The sequence below is a fragment of the Chlamydotis macqueenii genome, chromosome 1, assembly GCF_036417535.1.
Source record: "Chlamydotis macqueenii isolate bChlMac1 chromosome 1, bChlMac1.mat, whole genome shotgun sequence".
In the NCBI taxonomy this organism is placed as follows: domain Eukaryota; kingdom Metazoa; phylum Chordata; class Aves; order Otidiformes; family Otididae; genus Chlamydotis; species Chlamydotis macqueenii.
The window spans coordinates 4,979,757-5,007,514 of NC_141556.1; the positions used below are offsets into that span (position 1 = coordinate 4,979,757).

A 27,758-nucleotide genomic window follows, 5' to 3' on the forward strand; every position below is an offset into this window, starting at 1 on the left:
CGTAGTTTTTCAGAGTGCTGGTAAAATGTAAGCTCATGCACTGCTGGACTGGGCAAAAAGCAATGGGTGTTTTAAGCCTAGCCAGGGGGATGTGCATTTGGTGCAAGGAAAATCTCACAGAAAAGGAACATGATCTCTGGAATGGGTATCATGAGGAGTCTCCAGACATTAAGGATGGGTTAACCAGTGGTGAGGCATGTCCTTGAAATAGCTGATGCATATTGCAAGAAAATTAATTAGATGAGCCTGAGATATCCTCCAGCCTATTTTTTTTTGAAAATTGCGAGATCACTGTGGAGTTCGCACCTGGATATAAATCTAGGACAGCAGGAAAAATTCAGATCATATAGAAATCACCATTCATACTAAAAACTTCCCATCCAAGGAGATTAGCTCCCAAAATAAGTTTTACACTTCAAGAGTATTCAACAATGAACGAGATCAGTAGTGAAACAAATATACATATGTACCTAGAGTCACAGTTACAACTCTGCTTTCTGGCCACCTGTCGTGGTTTTGTTTAGTAAGGGGGGGCCTAAGGTGGTAGCTTCTGTAGGAAACTGCTAGAAGTTTCCCCTTTGTTCAGGGGACTTGGCCAGGCCTAGGGCGGACCCACTGCTGGCCAAGGCCGAGCCGATTGGTAGCAGAATATCTCGTGATAACGCCTCTGCGATAACGTATTTAAGAATGGGAAAACAGAAAAAAAAAAAAGAGAGAAGAGAAGATGTGAAGAAGCTGAGCGGGGGCAGAGGCGCAGAGGGGGAGGCGCAGGCCTCATGGGCCTTGCAGGCCTCACCCTCTGGCCTCTTGCCAGGTGGCCGACTGGGCCCGACTCGGTCCAGCCCGGCTGCAAGAAGTGGAGAGGAGATGAGAAGTGAATAAGATGTAAAAAAAGATCCTGAGAGACATCTACCAGCCTGTTGTGAGGAACGGCTGCAGACGCCAAGGTCAGTGAAGAAGGAGGGGGAGGAGTAATGCGGCTCCTGGCCAAGATTCCCCTGCAGCCTGTGGTGACGACCATGGTGGAGCAGGTTGTCCCCCTGCAGCCCATGGAGGTCCACGGAGGAGCAGAGATCCACTTGGAGCCCGTGAAGGACCCCATACCGGGGGAGGTGGATGCCTGAAGGCAGCTGTGGCCCGTGGAGGGCCCGCTGGGACAGCTGTTCTAGAGGGACTGCACCCGTGGAAGAGATGACCCACGCCGGAGCAGTTCCACAAAGGACTGTGGCCCGTGGGAGGGACCCCACAATGGAGCAGGGGAGGAATGTGAGGAGTTCTTCCCCCAACCATGAAGCAGCGGTGTGAAACAACGTATGATGAACTGACTGCAACCCCCATTCCCTCTTCCCCCCCCTGTGCCACTCGGGAGGGGAAGTTGGTAGAGATAATGTTAAGCTTGGGAAGAGGGAGGGGTGGGGGGAGGTTATCTTGTTCTCTGTCTCATTATCCTGCTGTTTGTAGTAATAAATGAATAGTTTTCCCCAAGTTGAGTCTGTTTTGCCCGTGACGGTAACTTTAAGGATTTCTCCCTGTCCTTATCTCAAACCTTGAGCCGTTTTTCCTTATATTTTCTCTCCCTATTCTCTCAGAGTGTGGGGGGAGTGAGAGAGAGACTGCGTAGTCTGGTCCGATCGAGGCTGAACTACGACACCACCTTAGAAAAAAACGTTGGCCAGACTCTCCTCAGCTGATCTAGGAAGAGGACTCGAGTGATCTACTTGCCCTTCTGAACTTCAGTTTCCTTCACCTATAACTAAAGGTTGGTACATGATCTTTCTTGCAGCCATGGTGTCAGGAGCGAGAGGACCAAGGAGTTTTATGCATCTCTTCAAAGTAACTCCTGGAAGCAAAAGCAACTTCCCTCCAAACCATTCATTGTTTCTTTGAATTCATTTATCAGCGTTGGCCTGCACAACATCCTGCAACAACTCCCCAGTTTAACCAGGCCCTACGGGGGGAGGGAAAAACCTGTCAAGTTGTTTTTAAACCCCTGGATCCACTCCCTCTTTCCTAGCTTGTATGTGAAAACAAGCAGCAAATAATCATTCTCTGTTAATCTCCACAGAACTCATAACTTGTCTATTATATTAACTCTAAGTTTTCAGGCTCCAGACTTTTACATGCAACTATTTTCTGTGGCACAGAAGCTATTATTTCACTTGTCCTCATCACTCTCCTACAAACCTCTTCTCCATACCCGTTCTTTGAGAAAAGGCAGAGCTGTTTATGCAACCCAGGCTGCACAAAGAGCTGGAATTTACAAACTAGCCCAGCTTCTGTCTCCAGTTCCCTTCCTCATAATTCTCCACTCTTTAGATACTGCATTACTGCTTGACTCTGCCTTGCATTTACGGCCGGGATCCCTGGAAAGCCATTGGATGTTCTCTCCGAGGTTATTTCTGGCTACTCCAGACAGGAGCTTTTTCTCCAAACCTCTGCAGTCTTTCAGTTTTCCTGCAGGGGTCCCCTGGAAACCACAAACCAACAAGAGAGTGAACCTCTGAAAAAAGGAGAGGGACAAGGAACAGTAACTTTTGCTTCTAGTGACTTTGAACTTTTAAACTGCAACATAACCAATGTGTACATCACAACAGCATCCTGCTCCCTTCAATCCTCAGCTGAGATTTCGCCTGAAGGATACGAGGGGGTATCCATTTTCTTCCACAGCCTACCGAGGGGCAGACTGGGCCATCAGGTGATGGTTTGTATCTTGCCTGGGACACCTGGCATCTTTCTTTCACACCAATAAGGCAGTGCGCTCACTGGGCGCTTTACTGTGCTCTTCGGTGGATATAAACCCACAGACACCTCACGTGTTTAAAAGGCTGGCAAGAAATACACTGACCTAAGAAAGGTTTATGTTTATTCCTGAACAGCCTTAGAAATTAAATATTGTACAAAATGTGATATTTTTTAAAAAAATAAGAAGTAACGTTACATCACTTAGCATGGAGTAATGTTATTCATGTAGCAGAGCAGAGAAACAATGGAAGCACAAACGAAAAAAGGCTCTGTAAAACCAAACAATTCTTATCTGCACACACTTTGGCTGGCATCCTAGAAACCCCATAGGTAACATCCATCTTGGAGTCCATATGAAGATAAATTGCGTATTAGTATTATTAGGAACCCTGACCACAAGGTGATGGAGGAGTGATGGCTTGGATTCTACTATCACTGACGTGCTAACCAAAAATAAGTTGGTGATAGCACTTAATAAACCAGACCATTTTTACAAAATCCAGGAAAATAATCCCTTGCAGCACTGTTACCTTCCTGCTACTCTCCTAATCCCTTCCCTTGTTCCTGCGGCCAGAACTCAATTTTGGCTGCAGACTGGGAAGTGTGGTGCTTAAACTCCACTGCCTGTGACACACCGCCCGCCTCAAGCGGATATTTGTAAGTAATTCTCTCTCTGACAGAACTGCTAACGTACTTCAGTAAATAAAATACTCCAGCTTGCAGCTATTTTACAAAAATAAATTGAACCAAATAGTATAACATAACTTTGATACAGAACCAGATGAAATATTTCCACTGGTAAGATTTCAACATTTTATGTAACAAATTCATAGTGGTGGATTTCTATATACATTATAAATACATATACACGCACAATTAAAACCCTGACATAGTAGAGTCTTGTGTCTGCCTGCAAGACGCCAGAAAGATGTTTTTGGGAACCAAAATCTTCTCTGATCCATGATTAGCGACTCAGGCAAGTTTGGAAATGTCTTCATACTGGATATCTTCAACTCGGCGTCCTTTTAAAGGTCCCTGGAGAATAACATAGTGGAAGAAATAAGATCAAAATACAAACTTGTTTGTTTGTTGAATTCCCAAGAGGGAGCTTAAAGTAAGATAGCTAAAGAGGCTGTACGAAATCTCACCACAGTCAGACATTTTTCAAGAAGCACAACCAAAGTGAATAGCACTGGAAATCACAGGTGTTAGCATCTTTTCTCAGTGCTGCACACAGTAAAAGCACAACAACTATTTTCTGTTTAAGCGCCCTGTCCAAAAGCCACATATAACTGCATGCTGGGCGCTGTACAGGGGATGCATAGCAGAACACATCCAAAAAACTGGAGGTTTGGGATTTCCTCACGACACAGTGTTTTCTGCTTCATTATTTTCAACTCAACCAGAGAACGTGATAGGCCCTCAACGCTGTCCCAGAAATCTTTTTACTTTTCACAAATACTAACACTTTTTGTATTAGTGAAAGTCCTTGCAATTTTGGGGGAAACATAAGCAGTTGTTTTGAATTAATTCACTGTGAACTTGTAAGTATTAAAAGATTTAACTTTGAATACAAACTTACTATATATAAAAATCCCGGTCACCCTACAATCAGTGAGAAAATTCTCACAGAGTTCACTGGTTTCCAGGAATAGTTTCACTCATTTTTTATTCATAGACTCAGAGCTCATGTAGGAGAGGGAAATCTTAACATCCAAAAGTATCAGAACTAGAGAAAAACTACCCTTGCTTTCCAAGACCGTTATCACAATCCTTAGCTCCAACCAAAGCTCCTTCTGTGGTTGAGACATCTGCATAGTGTCTTCCCAAGTAAATTCTCCAGAATCCAATACGGGCTGAGTTTCAGCAGCCCTTGAAAGGAATCCTGGCAGGGTCTCTCTTCTGCAAGCTGTGTTTAAGAAATCTGTCTTTGAGCCAATAGCCTCTCTGCTGTATCAATTAGTTTAAAGACTGTTTCTTCAGAGGAGAACAAAGAAGTAGCCACACACAGACATGATGACACGGCCTAATTTTAGCCCAGAGAAAGGTGATATGTAAAAAAAAAAATCCCCACAAAACCACAAACTCAAAACCAAAAAAACAACCATAATTAATCATAAAAAAAGACAATAAATAAGCACATAAAGCCCCACATTCAGTTAGAAAAAGGCAGGAGAAAATTCACCTCCCTGCATACTTCACATTTTTTTACCTTCCCACAAAACAGTACGACAGTAGCCATGTTCAAAATAAACATACAAAATACTTTGCAAGTCTCAAGTTCAAAACTTGCCAGATTCAGCATCCTAGCACCTCTTTAAAGGCAAACAGCAGAGCATTAGTCTGCAATGGAGAACACGTGGCTGTTTTCCTACTGGTTGGGAATAGGTGGTGAGAGACCATTTTGCAGGCCATAAATCCCACCTGTAAGTCAGGAGTAATAACACCGTCTTTCTTTGTGAAAGCTCTTCGATGTACAGATGCAAAACACTCCACGCAAACTACGTCTTGCAGTGTTTGATACTTACAGAGTCAATGATTATTGTCGCTGAAAACCTCTTTTCGTTGATAGATTCCAAGATGCCTTCATTTCCCCTGTAACCACCATTTAATACCATCACTTTCTTGCCTGAAATGAGAAATAAGGAAACAGTTAAAACAGGGCTCCCAGCTTCTTTTGACAAGTTGCGTTCAACTCCACCGGCAGCAGAAGGAGAGAAGGTTTCTCCCAGCAGCTCCAGCAAGCAGCATCCAGCTTTCCCTTACAGCCTGCTCATTTCCAAAGTGTATTGCTCGTGGCTACACCGATATGCAGGCAGAAACCATTGAAACCACATTCATGGAAAGAAACCAAAGCCACTTCTCCCACAGCCCATTCCCTGCGCTCATGGCTCAGTGCACCTCTTTTTTGCCTTCTGTCTCACACAGGCAGCGCTACAAGGAATCAATCCCAGAGCAAGGGTACGCAGAGCTCACCTACAAGTACCATTACGCTAACGAGCACTCACAGACACCATCAACCAGCTCTTCACCAGCTGCAGAAACGCAGAATGTGGCAGGTCTGCTAAAGAATCTGCGAATCTCAAAATCCTATATCCTGTTTCCTCCTATGCTGGCAGCGTTCTGCTTACTGCTACCCTGACTGTTCCCTGAAATACTGGTCAGATGCTATACACAAACAACAGGGTGCACCAGCCAAAGAAACGTCAGCAAACCGAAACAAGAGATGAGGTAAGCTTTGCCAAGTGCCCACAGCTATTTGAGGCCTGACTTTGGAGGGAAGATACAGGATAAATATGTCCAAGGGCTCTGTAGGGCTCCCAGAGATGCATTCTGGCAGCTGAAGAGAGACGCTTTCATGTCATCAAATGAACAGATTCCGAAAGCACTTCTGTCTTCTCAGAAACAAATCTAATTCTTATGAGAAGGGATTGTGAAGACTCAAAGCAAATGTAATAATTCTCTAGAAAGTAATGAGAGGATATTTGGTAAATGATCAGAGTAGCTTATGAAATGCTGTCCAAGAGCAAGATGGCTCTTCTTATAGTACTTTCAAGTGGATGAATTATAGTTTAAAAGAACCGAAATTTAAGTTTTGAAGTGACAGCTAAGCCAAAAACGAACAAAACAGCTATACCTGGTGCAGGTATTACAGTCTCCAGATGCGTCTGATCAAGCTTCAGCTTGTCTCCAGAATCAATCATCTTCACAACTGCTGTATATTTGTCAATCACTTCCTGTTGTGAAAGGCAGAAGCCAATCAGAAAAAAAAATATTAAAAAAAAATTTTAAATTTACACTTCAAAATTAACAAACTCAGGACCATGAGTCTGCACTTCTACATTTTCCAAAGCAGCAAGGACCTCTGGGCTCTTCTAAAGGTATCCAGCTTTCAGAAACCACTGACCATCCTACTCTGAAGTTCAGGCTACATTAAAAGAGCTCCTCTTGAACATCAATGACTGGTCTAGTTGACCACTAATTTTGCTGGCCTTATCTGAAGGTTTTGTCAACCTTCAGGTCAGCTATCTTAGCTATTCTCTCAAAGACGGAGAGTAAATTAGAGGCATCTTTCCCCCATGGGAGGCTAAGCTGGCTGGAAGCCACACAATGACAACTGGGATACTACATCTCAATGAGGCAAAATGTCACCGACCATCTTTGCACCTAGCATAAACCATCTTCCACTTCTCATACTCATCAAGCTCAACAGAAGACAGATGCTAGGACTTATAAACCCTCCCAGATGCCAACCAAAACCAGCTGTGATTCTGAGTTCTATACACTCTTCTCGAACATTCAAAACACACCTGGGTGTCGTCTTTGGCAGTCTTGAAGGAGACTGTTGAGCTTCAGAATACCTACTACAACATTATTTCACTGGCAGTGAAACAGAAAAAGGCTTACAGCTTGAAGATTTGGTACACAAATGGGATCTTGTTCAAAGGCAGCCTGCAGCTTAAGTATCTGCGCAAAACTTACTAGTCTGAGATTAAAATGCAATTGCGCTGCTCTTGGTCATATCACATCAACAAAGTGGCTATTCTCCAAGATGGATGAGTTAATAGAGACAAACGATGCAAGATAAAACAGTGCTTAAGAAAGAATCACTCAGTAAATGCCATTAAACCAATTCACAGATTCACTCCCTGCCCAGAATAAGTCCCAGTAAAGTTAAGGTGACATTTTCACCCCTGTCAGTGTTGACTTAAGGCTGAAGAACTTGCACAAGGAAACAAAATCTCAGAAGTCATCTGACACCAGAAGAGCCTACCCAATGGCACATGCTTCCATTTGCACACTTTACCTTAACAACTGCCTTCTTCTTGTGATACTTCTCTCCAAGCTTCTTTGTTACAATTTTTACAATGATTTCCTGGAAAATTTAAAAGGAGAAAAAAAAATAAAATGCCAAAATATACAAAGACCTGCACAATCTAAATTAATTGCACGTTCAGGTCACTCTGACCCCAACTACAGACTGTACGGCACAGCACAGGAAGCAACGACAGTAAAGACTTGGCATTCAGGAACTTGTCTTTACCGTCGGATTAGGGCCTCAAAGTAGCATCTCTCCAGACTTGTTTTTGTTTTACAAATACAGTTACACTTGAATTCAGGATATAATGGGACAACCCACAACGGGTCAAAGGCAGAACTTTCTGATCTAGAAGTCCAGTCAAAAAGTAGAAGCTGAGATGAGGTCTCTCAGCTCAAAAGCTGATATTGATGTCTACATCTCTGCGCGAGTCAACTATTAGTCCAGAAAGAAGAGGGCTGTAAGCAATATCGCAATTTAAACATGATCTGTACAGACACACAGTACCAACTCTTTGATTACAGAATTCCACTCCATCTGAGATCAGGCACACGATGCGTCAGACTGCAGATCATGCTCAACCAGAGCAGTAATTCCTTCCAGATACTACAAATTTCACATTTGGCAGCTTGGAAAATAAGAGTTATTTTAGTTTGGAATCTGCTTTTGAATCTCTACATAAATCAATAGCGGCTTTAGAGATGCAGAATTGGTTTTATTTAGTATAATAACAATTTTTAAGACACTTACAGGCTGCAACCAGTAGTCTCTTCGAGATGTTCTTTTCTTCTCCTCTTCAAGCTACAGAACAACAACAAATAATCACCATTTACTTCCTCCTTTCACTGCAGCTTTCCCACGCCTTTGAAAAGCTGAACCAATTCTCCAGGCCCACATTAAGCCAGGAACAAAAAAAAAAAAAAAAACACCAAAACCAAACTAAATAAGGGTAAGTCAGTGTGTGCTTGCTGCTTAAAAATCAATCTGATGAGATCCAAGAATCCATGATAAAATGATGGAGATGTATATTTGGTTTTGTCAAGTGTTTCTACTTATTGTCTTCTCCTGGAAAATCTGTATTCCTTTACTTCAAACATCTCAGTCATCTGGGGAATATGCACAGATGAGCAGCAGAAACCAGTTTTAATGGGGAAGTGAAATAATTTTGCCTGGTAAGATATAAAAGTCTGAATTCCACATGAACTGAAGGTCTGAGGTCACTTCAAAGGGACCCCCTGGTAAAGTGCATACAGCCATGGAGTTATAAAGACACAGATCCTGCATATTACCTCCATAATCTCATCCAGTGCAGATTTCTTCTTTTTCTCTTTGGACTGACCAGAGCTATGAGCTGATTCTTTTCTTTTAACTGTCCCTTCCACCATCTTCAGTGCATTCGGTCCAAGGACACTGCTGGAAGAGTAAGATGGTGTTTTCACAGCAGACCTTACATTGTCTCCTCTACCAAGATGTATTTGAAGAGCTGGTTGTGCAAAAAAAAGTCTGCTGATCTGTTTAATTTGAGTTGTGCAAGTCACCTTCCAGACCCTGCATGCCTCCTTCTCTAGAACTGCACTTGGCAGCTAGATCTGATCTCTTGAGGTGTAAGCTTCACGTTCACTGATGTTTGCTGCTAGCAGTTCAGCAGGATGAAAACAACCTAACGATCAGCTGACTAGTGTAAAAGAAAAGAGTCGATCGGGGATTTGAGTTCAACAGACAAAAGCAGGTCTACAAATAAGATTTTCAAATTTGAAAAGACACATTTGTGGCTTTAGCGAAGCCATCTGGACAGAGCAACTCTCAAAGATGGTAGAAGTCTGTAAGTCCTTCCAGAGAGAGATACTTAACCTATCTGGCAATGGGAGAAAACACATGGGAATCCGTAGAAAAGGGCTCCACACCCAGCAAATAAACACCATCTTCACAACATATTCAAAACAGGCAAGCAGCCTATGAGTTATGAAAGAAAAGAGCAATCAGCAGAAAAAGTTACATCTCAGGGATCAGGGAACACCTAGGTAAAGCGAGAACTGCCTAAAGGCAGCTTGAGTTAAGCCATTTTTATAAAAGACATTTGAATGCCGTGAAAAATTCAGGTGTTCTTTCATCTGGAAAGATGAAAGTGGCTGCTATCAGGTGGACAGTAAGGGAATATCAACATGGCCTTACAACAAACCACATGTTCTGCCTGTGGTGAGGATGTTGGATGTACTAGTAAAGGGAAGATACGGAATGGGAATGAAGACACAGAAATGGCAGTAGAAGCAAAATTGACTGAAAAAAAAAATTGTATTTCTGAGGAAGTTTTATAATCTCCATAGCAGAGTTCTAGAAGAAATAGCACATTAAATCACAAATCAAATAGCAAGTACTTAAAATAACATCTCATAAAAGGTAACATACAATTAAAACATAACAACTGCAGTGCCTACATTTAAGAAGGAAAACACACCTATCTGCAAGGCTACTAAGGGAGTCCTGGGTGTCAATACTAAGCCAAATCTTATTTAATGTATTCATTAAGAACCCTAGGACAAAGAGTGAGAGACCACCAACACTGTTCAGATGTATCATCAATATGAACGACATAAAATAGAATTGGCCATCAGAAGGGAATGGTTTACCTTGAAAACCACGCTTTTTTTAAAAAAAAAAAAGACTAAATTTAACATCACGTTATGCAAGCTCACATACTTTGGAAAAGTTGACTCTGATTACCTTCTATCTACTGGGAGCTGTTAAAGAACAACAAAAACAGAAAGGGGTCTGGCTATAATCACAGGTGACAGCTACCAGTGAGGATCAGTCACGAAAGAGTCAAATGCAATCCTAGGAAGCATCAAGACAGACAAGCACTAGTGCCTTGTATAAGCCAGGGTGATGTTTCATTTGCAGCATGCACAAACTCTGTAAGCTCCCCTATTCAAGATTAGCTGAAACTGGAACAAGGACAAGGACGGGATATTCAGCAGATCCCAGGAATGGGGAGATGAGGCCAGCATCACACAAGCTAAAATTGTTCTCTACAAATACATTTTCTGAGAAGGCAAACACCAGGGAGAAAAATAACTATTTATGTTAAATGTCCATACCAACATGACAGCAACTGGCAGAATAAACAGGTTTTGAAGGAACTTCCCTTGGGACTACAGTGCCGTGTGCGAAGGAGGCTGATCAGTGTGCAGACAGGACTGTACACTTGCACTACTGCAGACAGGAGTCAGCGACCTTGGCAACAGCTTCTGCTCATTCCTTAATTAGAGGTAATTCTAATCTTACTTGTCCACTGAGTGAGCTAAGCAGGGATTTGAGGATCTAAGTTACTGAGGGAAAAAAGTAAGCCCAGGGCTCTCAGTTTTCTCAAGAGCAGCCAGCATCAGAAGCTGTACCTGCAGCAGCAGTGGTGATTCTCAGTTTCACATTAGCCACACGGACGTTCAAGGGAAGGCACACCTCCCCTCTTACTCTCCTTCTCAGCAAGGCTCCAGCTCCATCTCTGTACCCAACTACCAGTATCCCCACGTGCCCAAACCTCCACCACCTTCAACCTACAAACTCCTGGTCTTCTGCACCTTGCTCAGGAAATACAAGTGCCAGGTTTCTGTGGTTTTTGCTGTGGGAAGCCAGGAAGTCCTACTGCACGCTGCACTATGGCACTGGACATCAGGTTGAACTCAACTGATCCTCAGTAACAGTCAACAGCTGCAGAACACACCTTCACACCAACACAGGGAAGCGGTTTCCATATGCGACTCTGAAGTGATTCCTGTGTCATCAGTGATACAGCCTGGTCACTTTACCACAAAGTGGGTATCCTAATTTTGCTTCTACACTACCATTACAAAGCTTACAGACAAGTATCTCACATATGCTATGAAAAAACTAGACTACATTAAGTTAAATTTTAGCACGCACTTTAAGTGTTTCTCACTGAAACTATTCAGGTGAGTATCTGAATTAAGTTTCAGACTCATCTTAAGCACAACTCAATGCTTAGGGATAACTTACAAGTTTTCCTCAAAGCCTGAAATCTGTATCTATTATTGCAAAGAACTACTTTATTGTCTCATTTTCTGCCTGGCATATATCCCATCAGATACCTTATCTAAGAGCTGAGCTTGTGATGAGAGGAAAGCTTTCGTTTTATCTGCAATACATTTAATTACAATATTGCCTCACATGAAAAGGTGTACTGCTCATCAAGCAGTTTCACAGACTGCTGTAAGTCAGTATTGTCTGCATCATTGATCCCTTTGTCCTGCGTTGCTCGTGGTTATATGATGAGAACTAAATGCAAGAGCCTTAGAAACATTTATATCAGGTAGATTCAGCTTCTTAAATGATGAACAGAGAAAGTATTACCTCCAATTAGACAAGGGAATCAAATCTGTTCTGAACCAAAATTAACAAGTTATGAATACCCATTCATAGAAGGCAGCTAGGACTAGATGGCATTCACTTCAAATGCTTTGACTGGATCCCTCATCCACCTTTTCACATAACAGTATCTTCTCAGAGGAACCTATAAAGGCTTATTACTTTACAGGCACCTGCCATGAACCACACTGAATTCAAGAAGACTCCCAACAGCACACATTTAAGATACACCCATTCATCCATTGCAAATACAAAAGGAACCATGAAGTCACCTAGTATCCCCTCCTGAATAACATGACAGGGTGAGATACTAGACTCCAAATATTTTAGGACAAGATACATCATCTTGCCCATACAAATAACATTGTCATTTAAGTGCTTTGCAATAGTAACGGTTGCCCTTAAATTCTTTTCTCACCTTGTTTTAGAAGATGCTGCTATTGAAGTACTTGCTCCTTTGTTTAAATTAAATGTAACTAAAAAATAAAAAGACATTACTCTATTTCTATCTTTAAATGTAACTGCATTGAAGGATGTCACAATTTTTAAGATCTGCAAATGGAAAAGATCACAAATTTGAAAATATTTATTAATCTATATTTTGGTTCAGCTTTTAAAATAAATGACTTTAAACATTATAACAAAGAATATATTTTCCATGTTCCCATGCCCTTTATAATTGATCTCAAAGCACTTCATGGAGCACCGAGCAGGTCTCAGCACTGATCTCGTTTCAATCACAAAATCAGCTTCAGTAGGTTCTAGCAAATTACATGTATCAAAATCTGGTTACCTTTTTCTTCTTCATTTTCTCTGTTCAGTTCAGTATAGACTGGCTTCTCCTGCCAAAGAAACACAAAATACATTTCAAGAGTCAAACAGTAAAATGAGCCAAGATATCTTTTTTTTTTTAGTGATCATCGATTAGCTCAGTTTTACAGACTACTGCAAGATTATTACAAGTAACTGTAATATTCAACCTGGCTTGATTCATAAGAAGATTATAAACTGAAAACATCTCATTACAGGCTCCTGTGCAAAATCCTCTAATTAACACTCTCGACAGAGATGCTGCCTAAACTTGCTTGATTCCAGCACGAAAGGGAAGTGTCCTTACTGTAGCAGTTTTCTCTATTTGAACCAGCATGATTAGACTGGTTTCTGGACAGACTGATAACTTAAAGGAAATTCTGGAGTCTTTCCAAATTTTTAGCACCGAAGGCTCACACCATTTAAATTTCAATTAGTTTTAAATTAAGGGAAAGATAATTATTTACGATAGCATTTAACTGTACCTATCAATAGCCAGAATCAAATGGGAGGTTCCAGTCCCAGGCAACAACGTGTATGGAAGTAATGGAATGATGCCCATAAACAGATTCCAAATACCACACTAGCAGTATCAAAACAAAACAAAAAAAAAAAACTTTCCACTATGAAGATTTGATTATGCCAGCCCTTCCTGGCTATTTATCTCAGCCTCCCCACCATACAAGGTACTGGTTATTTGCAGCCCTAGAAATTGTGAAATTCCATAAATGAAGACATGTCATGCTGGTTACTGTATTGTTTATGCTCTTCTCCTGAATTCAAGAGTGATTTTTCAGTCACTAACCACTTGAAGAGCAGTAATTATTACTCCTCTAGTACTAAAGTAAGCCAGGTACAAATTAACTCCAAGTTTCCCTCCAGAGCAGGTTATAATCCAAGATAACTGTATAGCAGAAAAATCAGAGCATAAGCAAACTGATGTAGTGATTCAAGTACGGAAGAAGACAGTCCAAACCACTGTCTGAAATGGCCAAGATCAGACACTGAGGCCACAGCATACAACTCCAGTAGATTTAATGTGATTTTGAAATCTACAAGGAACTGAAACGTCTGTTTTATATTTATTTATTTTTCAAAACTGTGATTCCATAGAGAACGTTGATGTTCAGCAGCTGTAAAAACCACCAGCAAGTTGGTCAGTCAAGGAAGTGTAACAAGTTGCAATTTCAACAGAAACCAGTAAGTCAAGGCTACTATCAGAAGTATCTGGGAGAAGACTACTCCTTGTGGCTTAGAAAAGAACAGCAATACAGCCAAATATGCCCACTGTTTCACAGTTTAAACTGGGATGAGCTTGTAATCTGAAGCATGAAGTTTACTCATCATCTTCTAACTGACTGCAAAGGGAATACCAGCAAAGATCCCAGCAGGGTCAAATTCACCATAAACTTAACCAAGAGGAGTTCTGAGCTGAAGGTTGACATGCAGTGCAATTTTCCTCACCAGTTCTTTCCCCTCCAATCCTCTTCTGACTTGTTGCTCAATGAATTTAGCAGTTTTTTCTTCATCATCAAGGTCCTGTTTCTTCTTCCTCTCTTGTTCTTGTTGCCTGCGAATAGTCTCTGGGTCCCTATCGATATATTGAATATACCAGCCTTTTGGAGTCTCATCAACCTTGCAAAGACCTAAAAAGTCAATGCAAGATAAAGATTAATACTCACAAAAGCAAGCAAGGGACAAAGGAAATATCAAGATCATTTTCACAGTCCATGTTCACTATAACAATGCAGATATTTTACCAGAGACAATGTACCTCTTAGTGGCCTGGTAAAATTGACTTTGAATGATCTTTAGTGCCTCTTTCTGCCCTTCAGCTAGCTGGTTCTATTTGGAAATAGGTCAGAGTACATAATAAAATGTAGTGTTTTACAACACTTTCCTTATTGAAGAAAATATTTCCTTCCTACTGTTTTAACAAGGAGGAAAACAGAAATCTAACATATATAAACAATACACACTAATAACATCATATTAAAGGAAACTTTACTATGCTACACTATTGTTACGAACTCTCGGTAGAGTGACTTTTCAAACACTCTATGACTCATGAACGTATCCTGTAGGACCCAGGCAATCAGAGCCAAAGTAAACTTTCTGTCATACCACAGTGCAATTTAATCTCTCTTCCTCCCACCGAGCACAAAACTGCAGATCTCAAGCTTTAACCCTTTCACTAGGCCAGGAATGAAAAACGACGGCTCACTTCTTGTCACCTTAAATACGGAAAGATTCTGCGGTCATAAGAAATGTTCTATCACAGTTTTTAATTTTCAAATGGCAACTGTTGGAAGTTGATTTAGAATTTAGCAGTACCCCCAGTAAATACAGACCAACAGATGAAATAAGGAAAGGTTCATGATTTATGCATTTATCCCAGACTTCTGACACTTTTCATAAGCAAATTCCTAACAGGTAGCACAGAAATATGTTTGGACATCTCTTTATATACAGGAAAGGAGGGGAAAAAAGAAAAAGGAACTAACATAAATGTTTACTGATCACTTATCAGACACAATTACCCAATAATTGTAAAGCTTCCCAACCCTGGGCAACTACATTTACCTTCTCTCCCCAGCCATTTAGTAAAATCAGTCAGCGTCTCCCACTGCGTGGCATTCATGTGGATGTGTTCTCGATGACTGATGTATTCATTGTAGACAATATTATTGTGGACTCTCTTTGTTCCTGAAATACAGAATTATTATTATTATTAAATATCTGTGACCTAGGAGAAAGCAATCAAAGCTTCTTGCACTGAACTACTAAAAGACCTTAAAAACAAACAAGCAAGCAAACAAACAAACACTAAAATATTTACCAAATCGCCTCCTGAGTAGTTCTAGGAAATCATTTCGGAATTCCCTTAGGGGATAAAAAGAAAGTGTTTTAGTAAAACTTCAGTGATTACAAAGCAATTTTCTATTGTCATTAATAATTAAATACCTGCAGTATAAACACAAGCCTTCTTTTGAATCAAGCACGACGAAATTCAGACACTCATTTCCCTTTTTCAGTAAAGTAGCATTAAATGCAGTACGCACGCAGAAAGAAACACAATATGGTACATGCAGACACAAGTCAAATCTTCAAAAGGATAATACCCTTTCAAAGGGATAAAATGGAAAGAATGAAATCTAAACACTTCCCACTAATTGCTGGTGTTTCATTACCAGGTATCTTCCCAGGGTGACTGACACAGAACACAGGGCAGGACAAAGGGCAGCAGTGGTAGATTTGATCACTCATCTCACTGCTAATTCAGCGGCTTCAGGATAAAGCCTGCCTTCAGACTCGTGCTGAAGAGAGCTCCAGTCAACCCAGCTGCCAGGTAGGTCAGCTAGACAAAGGACTGGAGGAAACTGTGGGACACTAGTCACACCCCTGACTTGTTATCTTGCTGTAATGGTTCTTTTAGCTCTTTGTAATTCTGCGTGTGTGGCAGTCACTCAGCTGGGGAAGAACGGTGACGTACTTTGCAACACAGAGCAACTTAAAATAGGACTCAGACATGGGATAAACCTGTCAAATTTGATTAAATATCATGGCTCCCTGAAATATCTTACATATGTTCAAAACTGGCATCACCTGAATTTTCAAACTGCCATTAGAAAAGAGCTGACACTAAAATGTATCAGAATAAAGTGTCTCCAATGGGACGTGACTGGGCCTCAGAGGCACAGCTGTGCAGAGGTCTTACAGGAACAAAGATCAAGGTAAGAACACGTAGCAAACTCACTCAGAAAAGTAATCCATGAATTGCTGAGGATTTTCTGAAGCCAGCAGCAATTGCCTCTGGTGGGACTCGGACATGCAATGACACTTGAAGCCATTCTATAAAATATAATTAAATACTTTATCTGTCTTTGTCTCCATTTGCCACACTCACACTGCTGAAGAGTATCAAAAATAATGTTTTGTAAGTCAAATCTCTTGGAGGCTCCACAGAAAAATACCTTCACTCAGCCATAGCCTACACAAGGTGGTTGCTCCTCTTGATCGGACAAGCCAGAAACAAAACTCTTTCTGAGACCAAGAGCCTTCAGACAAACTGCGAAAGGGGCGACAGGACAGGACACTGCAGCAGTCCTCTTCGTCCTTTGTGGAACAGGAGAGCCACGGCACCACCCAGGACCCACTCAGGTGCTTGTGCAAGAGCACTGGAAATGTTTACCAGCTCCCTACCTCCCCAACACTGACACCAAACGTGTGCGAGGAGGGGATGGTGTCCTGGGAGCGCTCAAGCTGTGGACCGTGATAATTTGGCCACCTCTGGCACAGAGCTGAAGTCATCAGAGCTCCCCAAAAAAGTACCCAAACATAGAACATTTTACTGCATCCTTTTTTGTCTAATATAACGTTCTTTCATCACCATATGATTAAATCTACAGCAAATTTCATTCCACGGGAACCCTGCCCCCCATCTACACAAAGATCTGGTTGTAACGCAGTGAAGCTTTTTCGCTTGTAGTCACTGGGAAGAGAATGGGGTTTGAGTTTCTTGGGTGAAAGGGACAGGGGGACAGGAACTGCTGAAGAACAAAACAATTAAACATCCACAGGATGCTTTACTTCTCTAAGGTACATTAAAGAGGCTACTCATGGAGAATGGAAAACTAAAAACACAGCTAGTCCGAGTGGAGGTACTTTTGGAGCACAAGTCTGGTGAAAATTGGGAAGAGGAGGACGCTCACATCCCACAGGCATCTGGGTCCAAGGGAATAGACAAGAGAAAAGAAGAGGGAGAGGCTTCGGAGAAAAAGCAGCTCTTCAAAACAGGAGAATAAGGGAAGAAACTGAGCCAGAATCAGAAGGAAGGAGTCCTCAGCACAGGAAAGACGCGGGCTTGTTGGAGTGGGTCCAGAGGAGGAGCACAAAAATGATCAGAGGGATAGAACACCCCTCCTATGAAGAAAGGGTGAGAGAGTTGGGGTTGTTCAGCCTGGAGAAGAGGAGGCTCCGGGGAGACCTTATTAGAAAGACGAGGAGAAACTTTTTAGCAGGGCCTGTTGTGATAGGACAAGGGGTAACGGTTTTAAACTAAAAGATGGTAGATTGGGAGCCTGGAACAGGTTGCCCAGAGAGATGGTGGATGCCCCATCCCTGGAAACGTTCAAGGCCAGGTTGGACGGGGCTCTGAGCAACCGGATCTGGTTGGAGATGTCCCTGCTCCTTGCAGGGGGGTTGGACTGGATGGGCTTCAAAGGCCCCTTCCAACCCAAACCATTCTACGATTCTATTACAAGAGACCTCACAGCGCTCCAGACATGCATCCTCTTGGGTGTGTTGCCGCACCCACCCTGTACCCAAAGGAAATCACGGCTACCCTCAGCTCTTCTCTAAGGCGGATGGGAGCCGCCTAAATCTCAATCTCATCGACCTTTCAAGGTGCGTATGAGGGAATCTCCCCTCCAGGGGGTTGGGGGTCACCCTGTGCTCCCTCTCACCCTAAGCTGACCAGTGACTCTCCAGAGGATTGAACCTCCCCAAAATGCCCCCTCTTCAAAGTGGGTGAGGACCTTTTCCATGGGGGATCCCAAAGGGATCACCCCCACCTCAGCAACTGGGAACTCTCCAGTTCCCCACCAATCTGCCCCCAAGGACATCATGGTCCATACAAGAGCAACTGGGGGCCCCCAAAGGAGAATAAGGGCCCTCTCCAATGCTGCCCTACAGAGAGTAGGGGCTCCTCATGCTCCCAGCAAGTGAGGCCAGTATGCTCCCTAGAACAATCGCATCCCACAGATGGGATCAGAGACCCCACAAGGAAACTCAGGACACTTATACGGGGAATCAGGGCCAGCCCTGGACCACTCCTCCAAGGGAGCTGAGGAACCCTACAAGGTCATAAGGCCACATGCCCCCCTGAGGCAATCGCAGCCCCACCAGAACAGGACTGGGAACTGCAACACAGGCAATTCGTATCAGAGGAGTAAAGGAGCCCCTCCATACCCCCCTCAGTGGCACTGGGGACGCTGACAAGGGGGATCACAGCCCCCACAGGGGGAATGGGGACCCCAGCCGCGAGGACCTGAGGCCTCTATGTATCCCCAAGAGAACTCTCCCCTTCAAGGGGACTGGGGTTCCCTAAAGGGGACTGGGGCTCCCTACAAGGGGCTCAGAGCCCCCCGTGACCCCTAACGGAGGATCGCCCCCCCTCCCTGAGGGATCGGGGCCGGCGGTAGGCCAGGCCACAGCCGGGGCGGGCTTACCTCATCGCGACACTGCTTCTGGCACATCTGGCAGTACCAGCGCAGCTTCTGCAGCCCCTTGGACTTGATGCGGTTGGCGATAGCCTTGGGACTGAGAAAATCCGACTTCCCCATGGCGACAACACCCACCACACTCCCCGTCCCTGTCCCCCGCCGGAAGTGGCTGCCAACGACCCGGAAGTACTACCTGCCCCTCCCGCCGGAGTGGGCTGCGCGCATGCGCGGTGCGGGCGCGCTGACCTTCAGCGGGGCTGCGGTAGAGGCGCCGCCATGTTCGCCCGGGGAGCCGCCGTCGCGCTTTACCAGCCGCAATGGTAACGGGCGGGGGTCGCGGGACGGCAGGGGTCCTGTGGGGATGAAGGGGGATGTGTCCCGGTGGGGGGGGGTGCGGCAAGCGGCGGGGCGGCCCCGCGGGGCACCCGGGTGGCTGGGGCCGGCCCCGGGGGTCTCTGTGGGGGCGACGCCTCCCTCAGCCCTGCAGCGCCCGGAGGTGGCGGGGCCGCCGCCCGAGTCCATCCCCTGAGGTGCTGCGGGCCCCGATGTGGCTGGAGAAGCCGTGACTGCGAGGCCGAGGGCAAGCGGCCTCTCCGGGCTACGGCGGTGACCCGCCGGGGACGGAGGCTCCGTCCTCTCCGCTCGGTGGGTGAGGGGCGAGGAGGAGACGGGGCCTCGTAGGGAAAAGGCACTCAGTTGTTGGGGGGGGGGGGGGTGAATGGAGGCGAGAGGAGTCACCTTCGTAGGTGTCAGGCGGTGCAAGGAGATTCTGCTCTTCTCAGGAAATGGTGTGGCCTCCTCTGCTGCGTTTTAATCGTTTTTGAAAAACAGTTAGGTTTTCTGAAAGTTGTACCCTTCTGATGCCGTGCTGTCTGGCCTTCGTTCACGTTGTGCCGTTATCTAAGGCAGTGGGTAATGTATTAAATTATGTATGGTGCCACAGGACATAAGGAGAAGCAAGGAAGGTCTGGATACAAGGCACGGTTTAGAGTGGCTTGCCCCTACTACAGATGTTTTTTAAGAACAGCAATTCTTAAATTTTCATCCCTCTGAAACTCAACAGGTGTTGGTTTGCTGGAGAACTAGTGAACTACCCTAATTTCTCCTGCATTCATTTTCAGGGGCCAAGTCAGGAATATGGCAACTTTAAAAGACAGTAAGTACAGCTTCCATTTGCTTTGGATAGAGGGAAAGAGCTGCAGGAAAACCATGTGTTAAAATGTAAATTTGGTCAGCCTCTGTTGGATGAACCAGTTGTGATACACCATAACGCTGCCATATGAGCCTCTAGCACTTCTTGTATTAAACAAGCGTCCTTCAGAAAAAGCATGGATTGAAATGGTTTTAGCACTAATTTAGATGTCATTTCAGCAAGCCAATGTAGTTTTACTCAAACGTAGTTTGTTTTAAACTTTGTCAGAGGTGCTAAACCAGATTGTTTGCTCAACTTTAAGAATTAATTTATTTTTTATTATGTTTATTTCCCTATGTGATTATCCTGTAGCGGGGGTGGGGGGGGAAGGTTGAGTGAATGGTTCCACGTTGACAGTGCTTCTTAACGCTGTTCCTCAGAGGTTCTTATATAGGGATATTGTCTTGGAATTGTGCGTGTCTTTAGGGCACCTGTTTTGTTTTCTTTTTACACCGGTAGTTTTATGAATCTCATTTTGCTGCAATCTAAACAGAGGCAGAAGTTTATTTATCTCATTATAGTATTGGGTCTTGTTTTTTTTTTTTTTTTTTCTCTTCTGTCTTTGTTGTCTGGGAAAATATGACAATACAGGTCAAATGATATATTTGTGAAACAGGTAGAAGCAGAAGGAAAGCAAAGAGTAAATAGATCTTATGTCGGGCTAAATATTAAATAAATGTTTTGTCTGGGGGAAAAAATACCTACTGTAAAGATAAATTTGGGTTCGCCGGATTACTACTCTTACTGCTTTCTTACTGTAAATAGTAAGGGCATGTATTTTGTGAGGTTTTAGTTGTACATTGTTTGTTTGTTTATTTTTTCTTCTTTGAGGAACCTGGCAGGATATTTTTGGATGGCTATGGCTAGCATTTTATTGCTTGTTTTTGATGTCATTATGCTCAGTACAGCTTATGACCTTCAACTGTTAACCTTGTAGTTACCAGGCGCTTGAAGTCCATCAAGAACATTCAGAAAATTACAAAGTCCATGAAAATGGTTTCTGCAGCAAAATACGCAAGAGCTGAGAGGGAGCTGAAGCCTGCTAGAGTCTATGGAACAGGAGCTCTGGGTGAGAGAAGACTCTTGCACTGTGTGAGGTGGGAGCAGAAAAGGAAGGCTTTCATGGTGGTGATAAAATGCCTAGTCTCTTTTAACCTTTTGGTAGATTTTTTCCCAAAAAAATCTCTATCTCTAGGCCAATGTCACCTTGAGTATTCTAAGTAATTTATAGACAGTGATTTTTAAGAGTTCTAATGTGGAATTCATTATGATTTCTGATAACTTTTTAAACATTGTGTGGTGGTTTTTATTAGTCATAAAAGCACCACAGCTCAGAATTTCTGGCTTGCTTCTGCCTGTTAATGGAGTTGTGTCCTGTCTGTAGTGTCTACAGCTACTGGCAAACCTCCTTGCGAACTCTTGGGCTGCCCATGCTCATGAGGCAGTGAACTTAACAAAGTAATGACACTGGTTGTGTAATATCCGATGCAGAGATGTGGCTGGTTTTAAACTGTTTCTTCGTTACCTCTGGTCACATCATGTGCAAGCTTGAATGGTTGTGAGGGAGAGAAAATTCATCTGGCTGTGATTTGGAACCCTTTTAGGAATTATTTTCGAGTAAGTCAAAGGTATTTTGATACAACCTGTTTGCTTCCTGGCACCCTTGAATAACTCATCTGTCTTTTTTTTTTTTAGCTCTTTATGAGAAAGCAGAAATAAAGGCACCTGAGGACAAGAAGAAGCACCTCCTTATTGGTGTGTCCTCTGACCGAGGTCTGTGTGGTGCTATCCATACATCTATTGCTAAAACCTTGAAGAGTGAGATTACCAACCTCTCAAATGCAGGGAAAGAAGTTATGGTGGTTGGAGTAGGTGATAAGATCAGAGGCCTGCTTCAAAGGTAAAAAGGAGAAGTGTTTGGTGGTTTTGATTGTTTTCTGTGGCAGAAATTTCAAGACTGCTTGGAAAGCTGCATGGCATTCACAGGCAATTGCATTTAATGAAACTGCTAAATTCAAGTTATTTAAAAAAAAAAAAGTCCAAAACCTGCAAATATGCTAAGGTGGCTTTTAATCATCTGGACACTTGTGAAACTGCTGCACAAGATTATTATGGTTTTGGAATAAAAGTTAGGAAGCTAGCAACACTAGCACTGCTACAAGTGGGTGTTTGTCATGAAGCTATCATAATAATTTAAGTGAAAAAAAAGCAAAATTTATCTCAGACTAATTCAATAAAATGATTAGTTCTGAATACTGCTAAGTTACAGGATTCATTGACTGTTGGTGCCACGTAGCTGTACATTAGAGCATCCACTTGTTCTAACACAGATTTGATGTTGCTGCAGGACACATGGCAATTACCTCCTGCTGACATTCAAAGAAGTGGGACGGAAGCCTCCGAGCTTTGGAGATGCTTCAGTCATTGCCTCAGAGTTGTTAAACTGTGGGTATGAATTTGATGAAGGCTCTGTCATCTACAATCGCTTCAGGTAAGATTAAACTGAAGCTGCACTGGAAAAATACTGAGTAGAAGCCTTCAAACAGCACATCAGCCTGATGAAGCAGTATCAAAATTAACTGTGACTTGTCATGTTTACTTTATTTCTTGAGGAGGGAGTGCATTTTGTTGTGCGTGAAGAGTCATTGTTTGGGGATTTTTTTTTTTAATAGCTATGATTGGACTGATCTTTTTACTTGTACAGTGAGTGCTGTTATATTTACAGTCAGCACATCACTGTATCCATGTGGTATGAGATCTTTTTGTCAGGATTATTGCAGAACTTTCTGGAATTGAAAGGCCAGAAGTTTTCTAATTTGATTTTAAGGGTCAGTTGAACTGAAGAGCCTATTACACTATTTTTATACAGGTCTGTTATCTCCTACAAGACCGACGAGAAACCAATCTTCTCCCTTGAAACAGTTGCTGGTTCTGGTAAGTAGTGAACTACGAACCACCAGTTACGTGAAGTGATAAATCACAGGAAAAGTACCGTGAACGTGGTATTAAAACATCTTACTGTGGTGCATGTATCATAAGTTTAACAGATTGTTTTATCTTGGCAGTTCACGGCTGACCTATCAAGGTGCTGTGGGGCAAAGAGGTTAAAAAAAACGGTTGTACTAATTTTGATTTGAGATTCCCTCTCAAGCAAGAACTAAGCATATACAAAACTCTGTCAGTTCCAGTGTTTTCAGCACTGAACAGCCTGGGTATTGAGTGAATTTACACTACTCAGTAAAAATACCCCAGAATGTTTCTGCAGCATTGTATGGGAAGATTAAGCATAATACACTAATAATGTGTTAAATAGAATGACAAGTTAGTGTTAAATTGAATGAGAAGACGTAAAATACTTCATCTCTCTGCCACTTAAAATTTTTTGAAGAAGGTACACATAGTTTGTAGAGAAAATCTCTCCGTGCTGCCCCAAGTAGAGAAAGAGGCTAGTCTAGTTCACATGGCATTATGTTGTTTTGCTAGAAGTAGTATATCTTGGATTTCTAAGTCTGCTCTTTCATGTTTTACAGAAAGCCTAAGTATCTATGATGATATTGATGCTGATGTGCTGAGAAACTACCAGGAATTTACACTAGCAAATATTCTGTACTACTCCCTGAAGGAATCCACCACCAGTGAGCAGAGTGCTAGGATGACTGCTATGGACAACGCTAGCAAAAATGCTTGTAAGTCTACTCCGTGGCCTTCCCAGGACTTCAATAGTTCAGCGTGAGAGTACTGACATCCCTTTGTGTAGTTCCTTGCTTCCAGAATTAGAAGGAATGAGCTGGTTTCTCTCTTAATTCCAATTTCAGTCTTGTTTTTTGAGTCAGTTCAACCGGGATTCTTTTTCTGAACATGTGAGCCTGATTGAGTCCCTGGAAAGAGGGATTGCTGTCGAGTATATGAGAAACAAGACTTCATAGCTGGAAGTGAAATAACAGATTCTTTAATAAGAATGTGAAATACTAAACTAATCTTATAATGGTCAAATATTCTTTACGCTTTTCTCACGTGGCTGGTCTGAGGATTTACAAAATTTTTATACACCTGTACCTACTTGGGAGCCCAGCGTAATTAGTACTGCACCAATATAAAAGTGGGGACACTGAAACAATGGTTAAAGACTTTACCACCTGCCATGCAGTAAGCTCAGAAAATACAAGTACCCACTGGGAGGTGTCCAAACTGAGCGCAGTGCAGAGAGCATGTGGTTGGTGTTAATGGGAGACAGCTAATAGCTGTCGGTGCGGCATGGTGATAAGACTTCAGTCTAAGAAGGTAGTGTGCATGAGGGATACTGGTTACTGAGTGAAGCTGATGGGATATGGAAGCCAGGTTGGATGAGGCTCTGAGCAACCTGATCTAGTCAGGCATATCCCTGCTCCTTGCAGGGGGGTTGGACTAGGTGACCTTTGAAGGTCCCTTCCAACCCAAACCATTCTATGATTCTGTGATATGCAGTTGGGCTACCTGGAACTGTGGGTGTGATTCTCTGCTGACTGCCTTATCTTGAGAGAAGGAGGTGATACCTTCTGCATTAAAAAAAAAAAAAGTCTCTCTTTGTCAGAACAGCAGTAACTCGAAGGAAATACCAACATAGTTAATTGACAGTGAAATCTAAGTTAAAAGCAAATAACGCATGCTCGTGTTACATTAAAATAAGCTATGTCATACTATGGTATTTACTAGCCTGTCAGCTGTTCTTCAAATGTTTAATTCTGATGCCTCAAGCCAAATTATCAAGTTTGTAGATTGTCTACTAGTAGTGTTATGTGCAGGGGAAAAAACAAAAAAGTGCAGTAAGCCTCAATTGTTTGCATGGATTTGCAAGATTATTTGGTATTCTGTTCATACAGTTTCTCTTTATCTGTATTTGAATAATTATTATGTGTTTAAATTCCAATCTTAATTTTTTTCTAGCTGAGATGATTGACAAATTGACCTTGACGTTCAACCGTACCCGTCAAGCCGTCATTACCAAGGAGCTTATTGAGATCATCTCTGGTGCTGCCGCTCTGTGAGTACCTGTACAAATGTGAAATAGGAGTTGCTGCAAAGTCGTGTGATGCCTGTATGTCCTGCTTCAGGCAGATTAACGGGGAAGGTTACAGCATGTAGGTCCTAAAACTGAAAGGAAGACAGTCCATGGCATGACTCCCAAGGTTTTCAGCTTGCGCAGTTCTACTAACAGGTGTGAAGTTTGGCAGTCTCTTTTTGCCAGGTAAAGTTGAAAAGCTGGTAAAATAGATCTTTAGCTTCAACACACATCCTTGCCCGAACAGGCAGTGTTTTTCCTCCTTTTTGGCTTTGACTGGATTTCCTCCCTTCTACCTGGTCTTCTACTCTGCTCCAGCAGCCCAGTAGTGTTGAGGGGGGGTAGCAACTCGGGTAGTTGAAATGCTTTTGGATAAATCAGCCTGTGGTGGTGTTCAGGAGCTGAGAGTTTGGGGGTGGGGTTGGAAGAAGGAGGGAATTTCCAGTGTCTGTTGCTACTGAATGTGTATTTTATTTTAAGTTCAGTATTTTGCTTATTTCCCTGAGAAGTTTTGTGAAGGTGTGTACTGCAGGTTACAAATGTGTGGGCTTAGACCACAATTTGTAACTGCGTGTAGCTGATGTGTATTATACCTAACAGCTAAAAATTTGTGCTATACTCAGATGCAAATACGTGTGTTACTATCCTATGTGTACGCGAAATGCGTGGAATACATACCATATAGCAGTTACGTGCTGTATTGTGCTCCTCACAATACATTTGCGGTCATGAATACCTGCATAGCTTTGCCTGAATTTGCATGAGTTGCTTCCTAACCTGCTTGTTCTGTTTTTTCTCACAATACCATAACCAGGAATTAATCGGAAAAAGCGGTTCAGCCAAATCCAAGAGGTAAAGTTATGAAATAGAAACAAGATTGTGTTTTGAAATAGATTAACACAGAAAATCCTGAAGTCAAGTGAGAAAGCCAAAATGCGGTGTTGTTGGTCAGACAGACTTCTCTTCCAAAGAGCTGGGAAACTGCCCATTCTAGTTTGAATCTGTCTGAACAAAAAGTTCTTAAGTGTCAAGAATTTGAAGCAAAATACATCCACGATAGCTTACATCCACATCTGACATAATTTTCGGTGGGTTTTTTTCTGGGTTATTTGATTCTTTTGCAATTACTGTTTTAATTTTTCCATAGTGCCCTGACCTTATGCAATGACTTTATATGTCTGTATACAAGACATTGCACCTAAAGAGGTTTCTGTAACAAAACAAGCATATTTGAGATTTAAAACTTCAAGGAAAAACAGGCTTCATAAAGAGGTTGGGGGCGGGGGTTGTAAGGCATATTAGTGAGTTGAAGTCTTCAAATTGGAGGAGACAAAAGTTTTAAATAATAAATGATTAAAGGAGGTTTGATTGCTTCAATTTTCCTTACAGGTGAAGAAGAGCTCTTCTGAGCACGTGGTTTAACCTGCCTGTGTCTGTGTTAACAAGATTGCTCTGTTATTTTGTGAAGAACTGGTAAAGCCTCAGAAATCTGTAAATTCTTACAATAAACCACCTACATGAAACAAATGCTCTTGGTTGTCCATGGAGAAAATGCTCTTGGTGTCTAAATATCTGGGTTTAACTTGGGTATGCCTTGAAACATTTTATTTAAAAGCTCTGCTCTGCATTTTGTAATGTGTCTGGCATGCAAAACATGTTTACATTACGGTCAGTGTGTGCATATATATATATATTTGCATGCTGTGAAATACAGTAACACTGCAGTTGTGAGCCCTCGCTGGGCATGAGAAATGTGAGAAAGGAAAAATGTAAAAAGTAAGGTATAGGAGAAGTGTAAGAAAGAAATAGTGGTACAGTATAACAGCGGAAGTGGAAAGCTGCCACTCTCAGTCTGGTAGACAGAAGAGCCTTGAGGGGCTCAGTAATGTACGTGATGGAAACGGGAAGAGGGTTTGCAGAGTGGAAATGGCCTTGAGCTTGAAAGCAATCTGTGAGCGTGACACAGGGAGCAGCAGACATCAGCAGCCACCTGCTTGCTCAGGCTGCTTTCGGGTCAAGTTGGACCTCGGTCAGCTGGCCTGGAAACCGTACAACCAAGTGCTGAGCTTGAGCTAATACGTTTCCTTCGAGGCAACTTGGCCCAAGGAACTGATGTGTTGCTGCTACCCGGTAGCTCCGTCTGCTGCCTTTGTGCGTACACTGAGGTGTACGCAAGGGTAAGGGAAGCAGTGTCACCACCTGAGGTGGGATTCAGGGAAATAAGAGAACCTGTCTTGGAGCAGGTTTGTTACGTATTTAGAAAACACTTCTAATGACTTATTTTAAGGAACTACACTTCTAGTGCGGCTGTTGTTCACACAGCGGCACACTCGTTTGAATGGGTGAATGCAAGGGGTACTAAAATGTGGAAAGACAAAGGAGCCACTGGATGTTGCAGTACTGTAGAAGTCTCTGATCTATGCAATTCCCAGTTCTCATCATCTGGAGCCTGTAGTTCTTTAAGCATAATTTTATTTTTATTTAGAACCCCTTTTAAATCACTTTTTGTCTTGCTTCCTTTTCTACCTAAGTGTGGGAAACGCCGCTTGGAAA

General features: G+C 42.7%; 2 protein-coding genes across 6 annotated transcripts; one reads left to right on the forward strand and one right to left on the reverse strand.

Moving 5' to 3' along the window:
• Window positions 1–2,846: 2,846 nt before the first annotated feature.
• Window positions 2,847–19,109, reverse strand: KIN (Kin17 DNA and RNA binding protein). 3 transcript variants are annotated; one of them, XM_086744707.1, is made up of 13 exons: window positions 18,982–19,109; window positions 16,509–16,603; window positions 15,591–15,634; window positions 15,335–15,457; window positions 14,216–14,397; window positions 12,735–12,783; window positions 12,360–12,417; window positions 8,851–8,971; window positions 8,312–8,362; window positions 7,550–7,618; window positions 6,380–6,479; window positions 5,271–5,371; window positions 2,847–3,777 (listed from the first exon to the last, which is right to left on the reverse strand). In XM_086744707.1, exons 1-13 carry the CDS (start codon window positions 19,093–19,095, stop codon window positions 3,715–3,717), a joined length of 1,170 nt encoding a protein of 389 aa, XP_086600833.1. In that variant the 5' UTR covers window positions 19,096–19,109; the 3' UTR covers window positions 2,847–3,714. The 3 variants fall into 3 exon arrangements, with proteins under 3 accessions (XP_086600833.1, XP_010116219.1, XP_086600841.1); XM_010117917.2 differs by having other exon boundaries at window positions 8,851–8,974; XM_086744715.1 differs by lacking the exon at window positions 16,509–16,603 and having other exon boundaries at window positions 8,851–8,974.
• A 76-nt stretch (window positions 19,110–19,185) lies between these two features.
• ATP5F1C (ATP synthase F1 subunit gamma) lies at window positions 19,186–26,732 on the forward strand. 3 transcript variants are annotated; one of them, XM_086744727.1, is made up of 10 exons: window positions 19,186–19,295; window positions 20,097–20,131; window positions 21,105–21,236; window positions 21,863–22,067; window positions 22,515–22,658; window positions 23,037–23,101; window positions 23,698–23,853; window positions 25,091–25,187; window positions 26,020–26,057; window positions 26,595–26,732. In XM_086744727.1, exons 1-9 carry the CDS (start codon window positions 19,252–19,254, stop codon window positions 26,024–26,026), a joined length of 885 nt encoding a protein of 294 aa, XP_086600853.1. In that variant the 5' UTR covers window positions 19,186–19,251; the 3' UTR covers window positions 26,027–26,057; window positions 26,595–26,732. The 3 variants fall into 3 exon arrangements, with proteins under 3 accessions (XP_086600853.1, XP_086600863.1, XP_086600870.1); XM_086744737.1 differs by lacking the exon at window positions 26,020–26,057; XM_086744744.1 differs by lacking the exons at window positions 26,020–26,057; window positions 26,595–26,732 and having other exon boundaries at window positions 25,091–25,191.
• The last annotated feature ends 1,026 nt before the right edge of the window (window positions 26,733–27,758 follow it).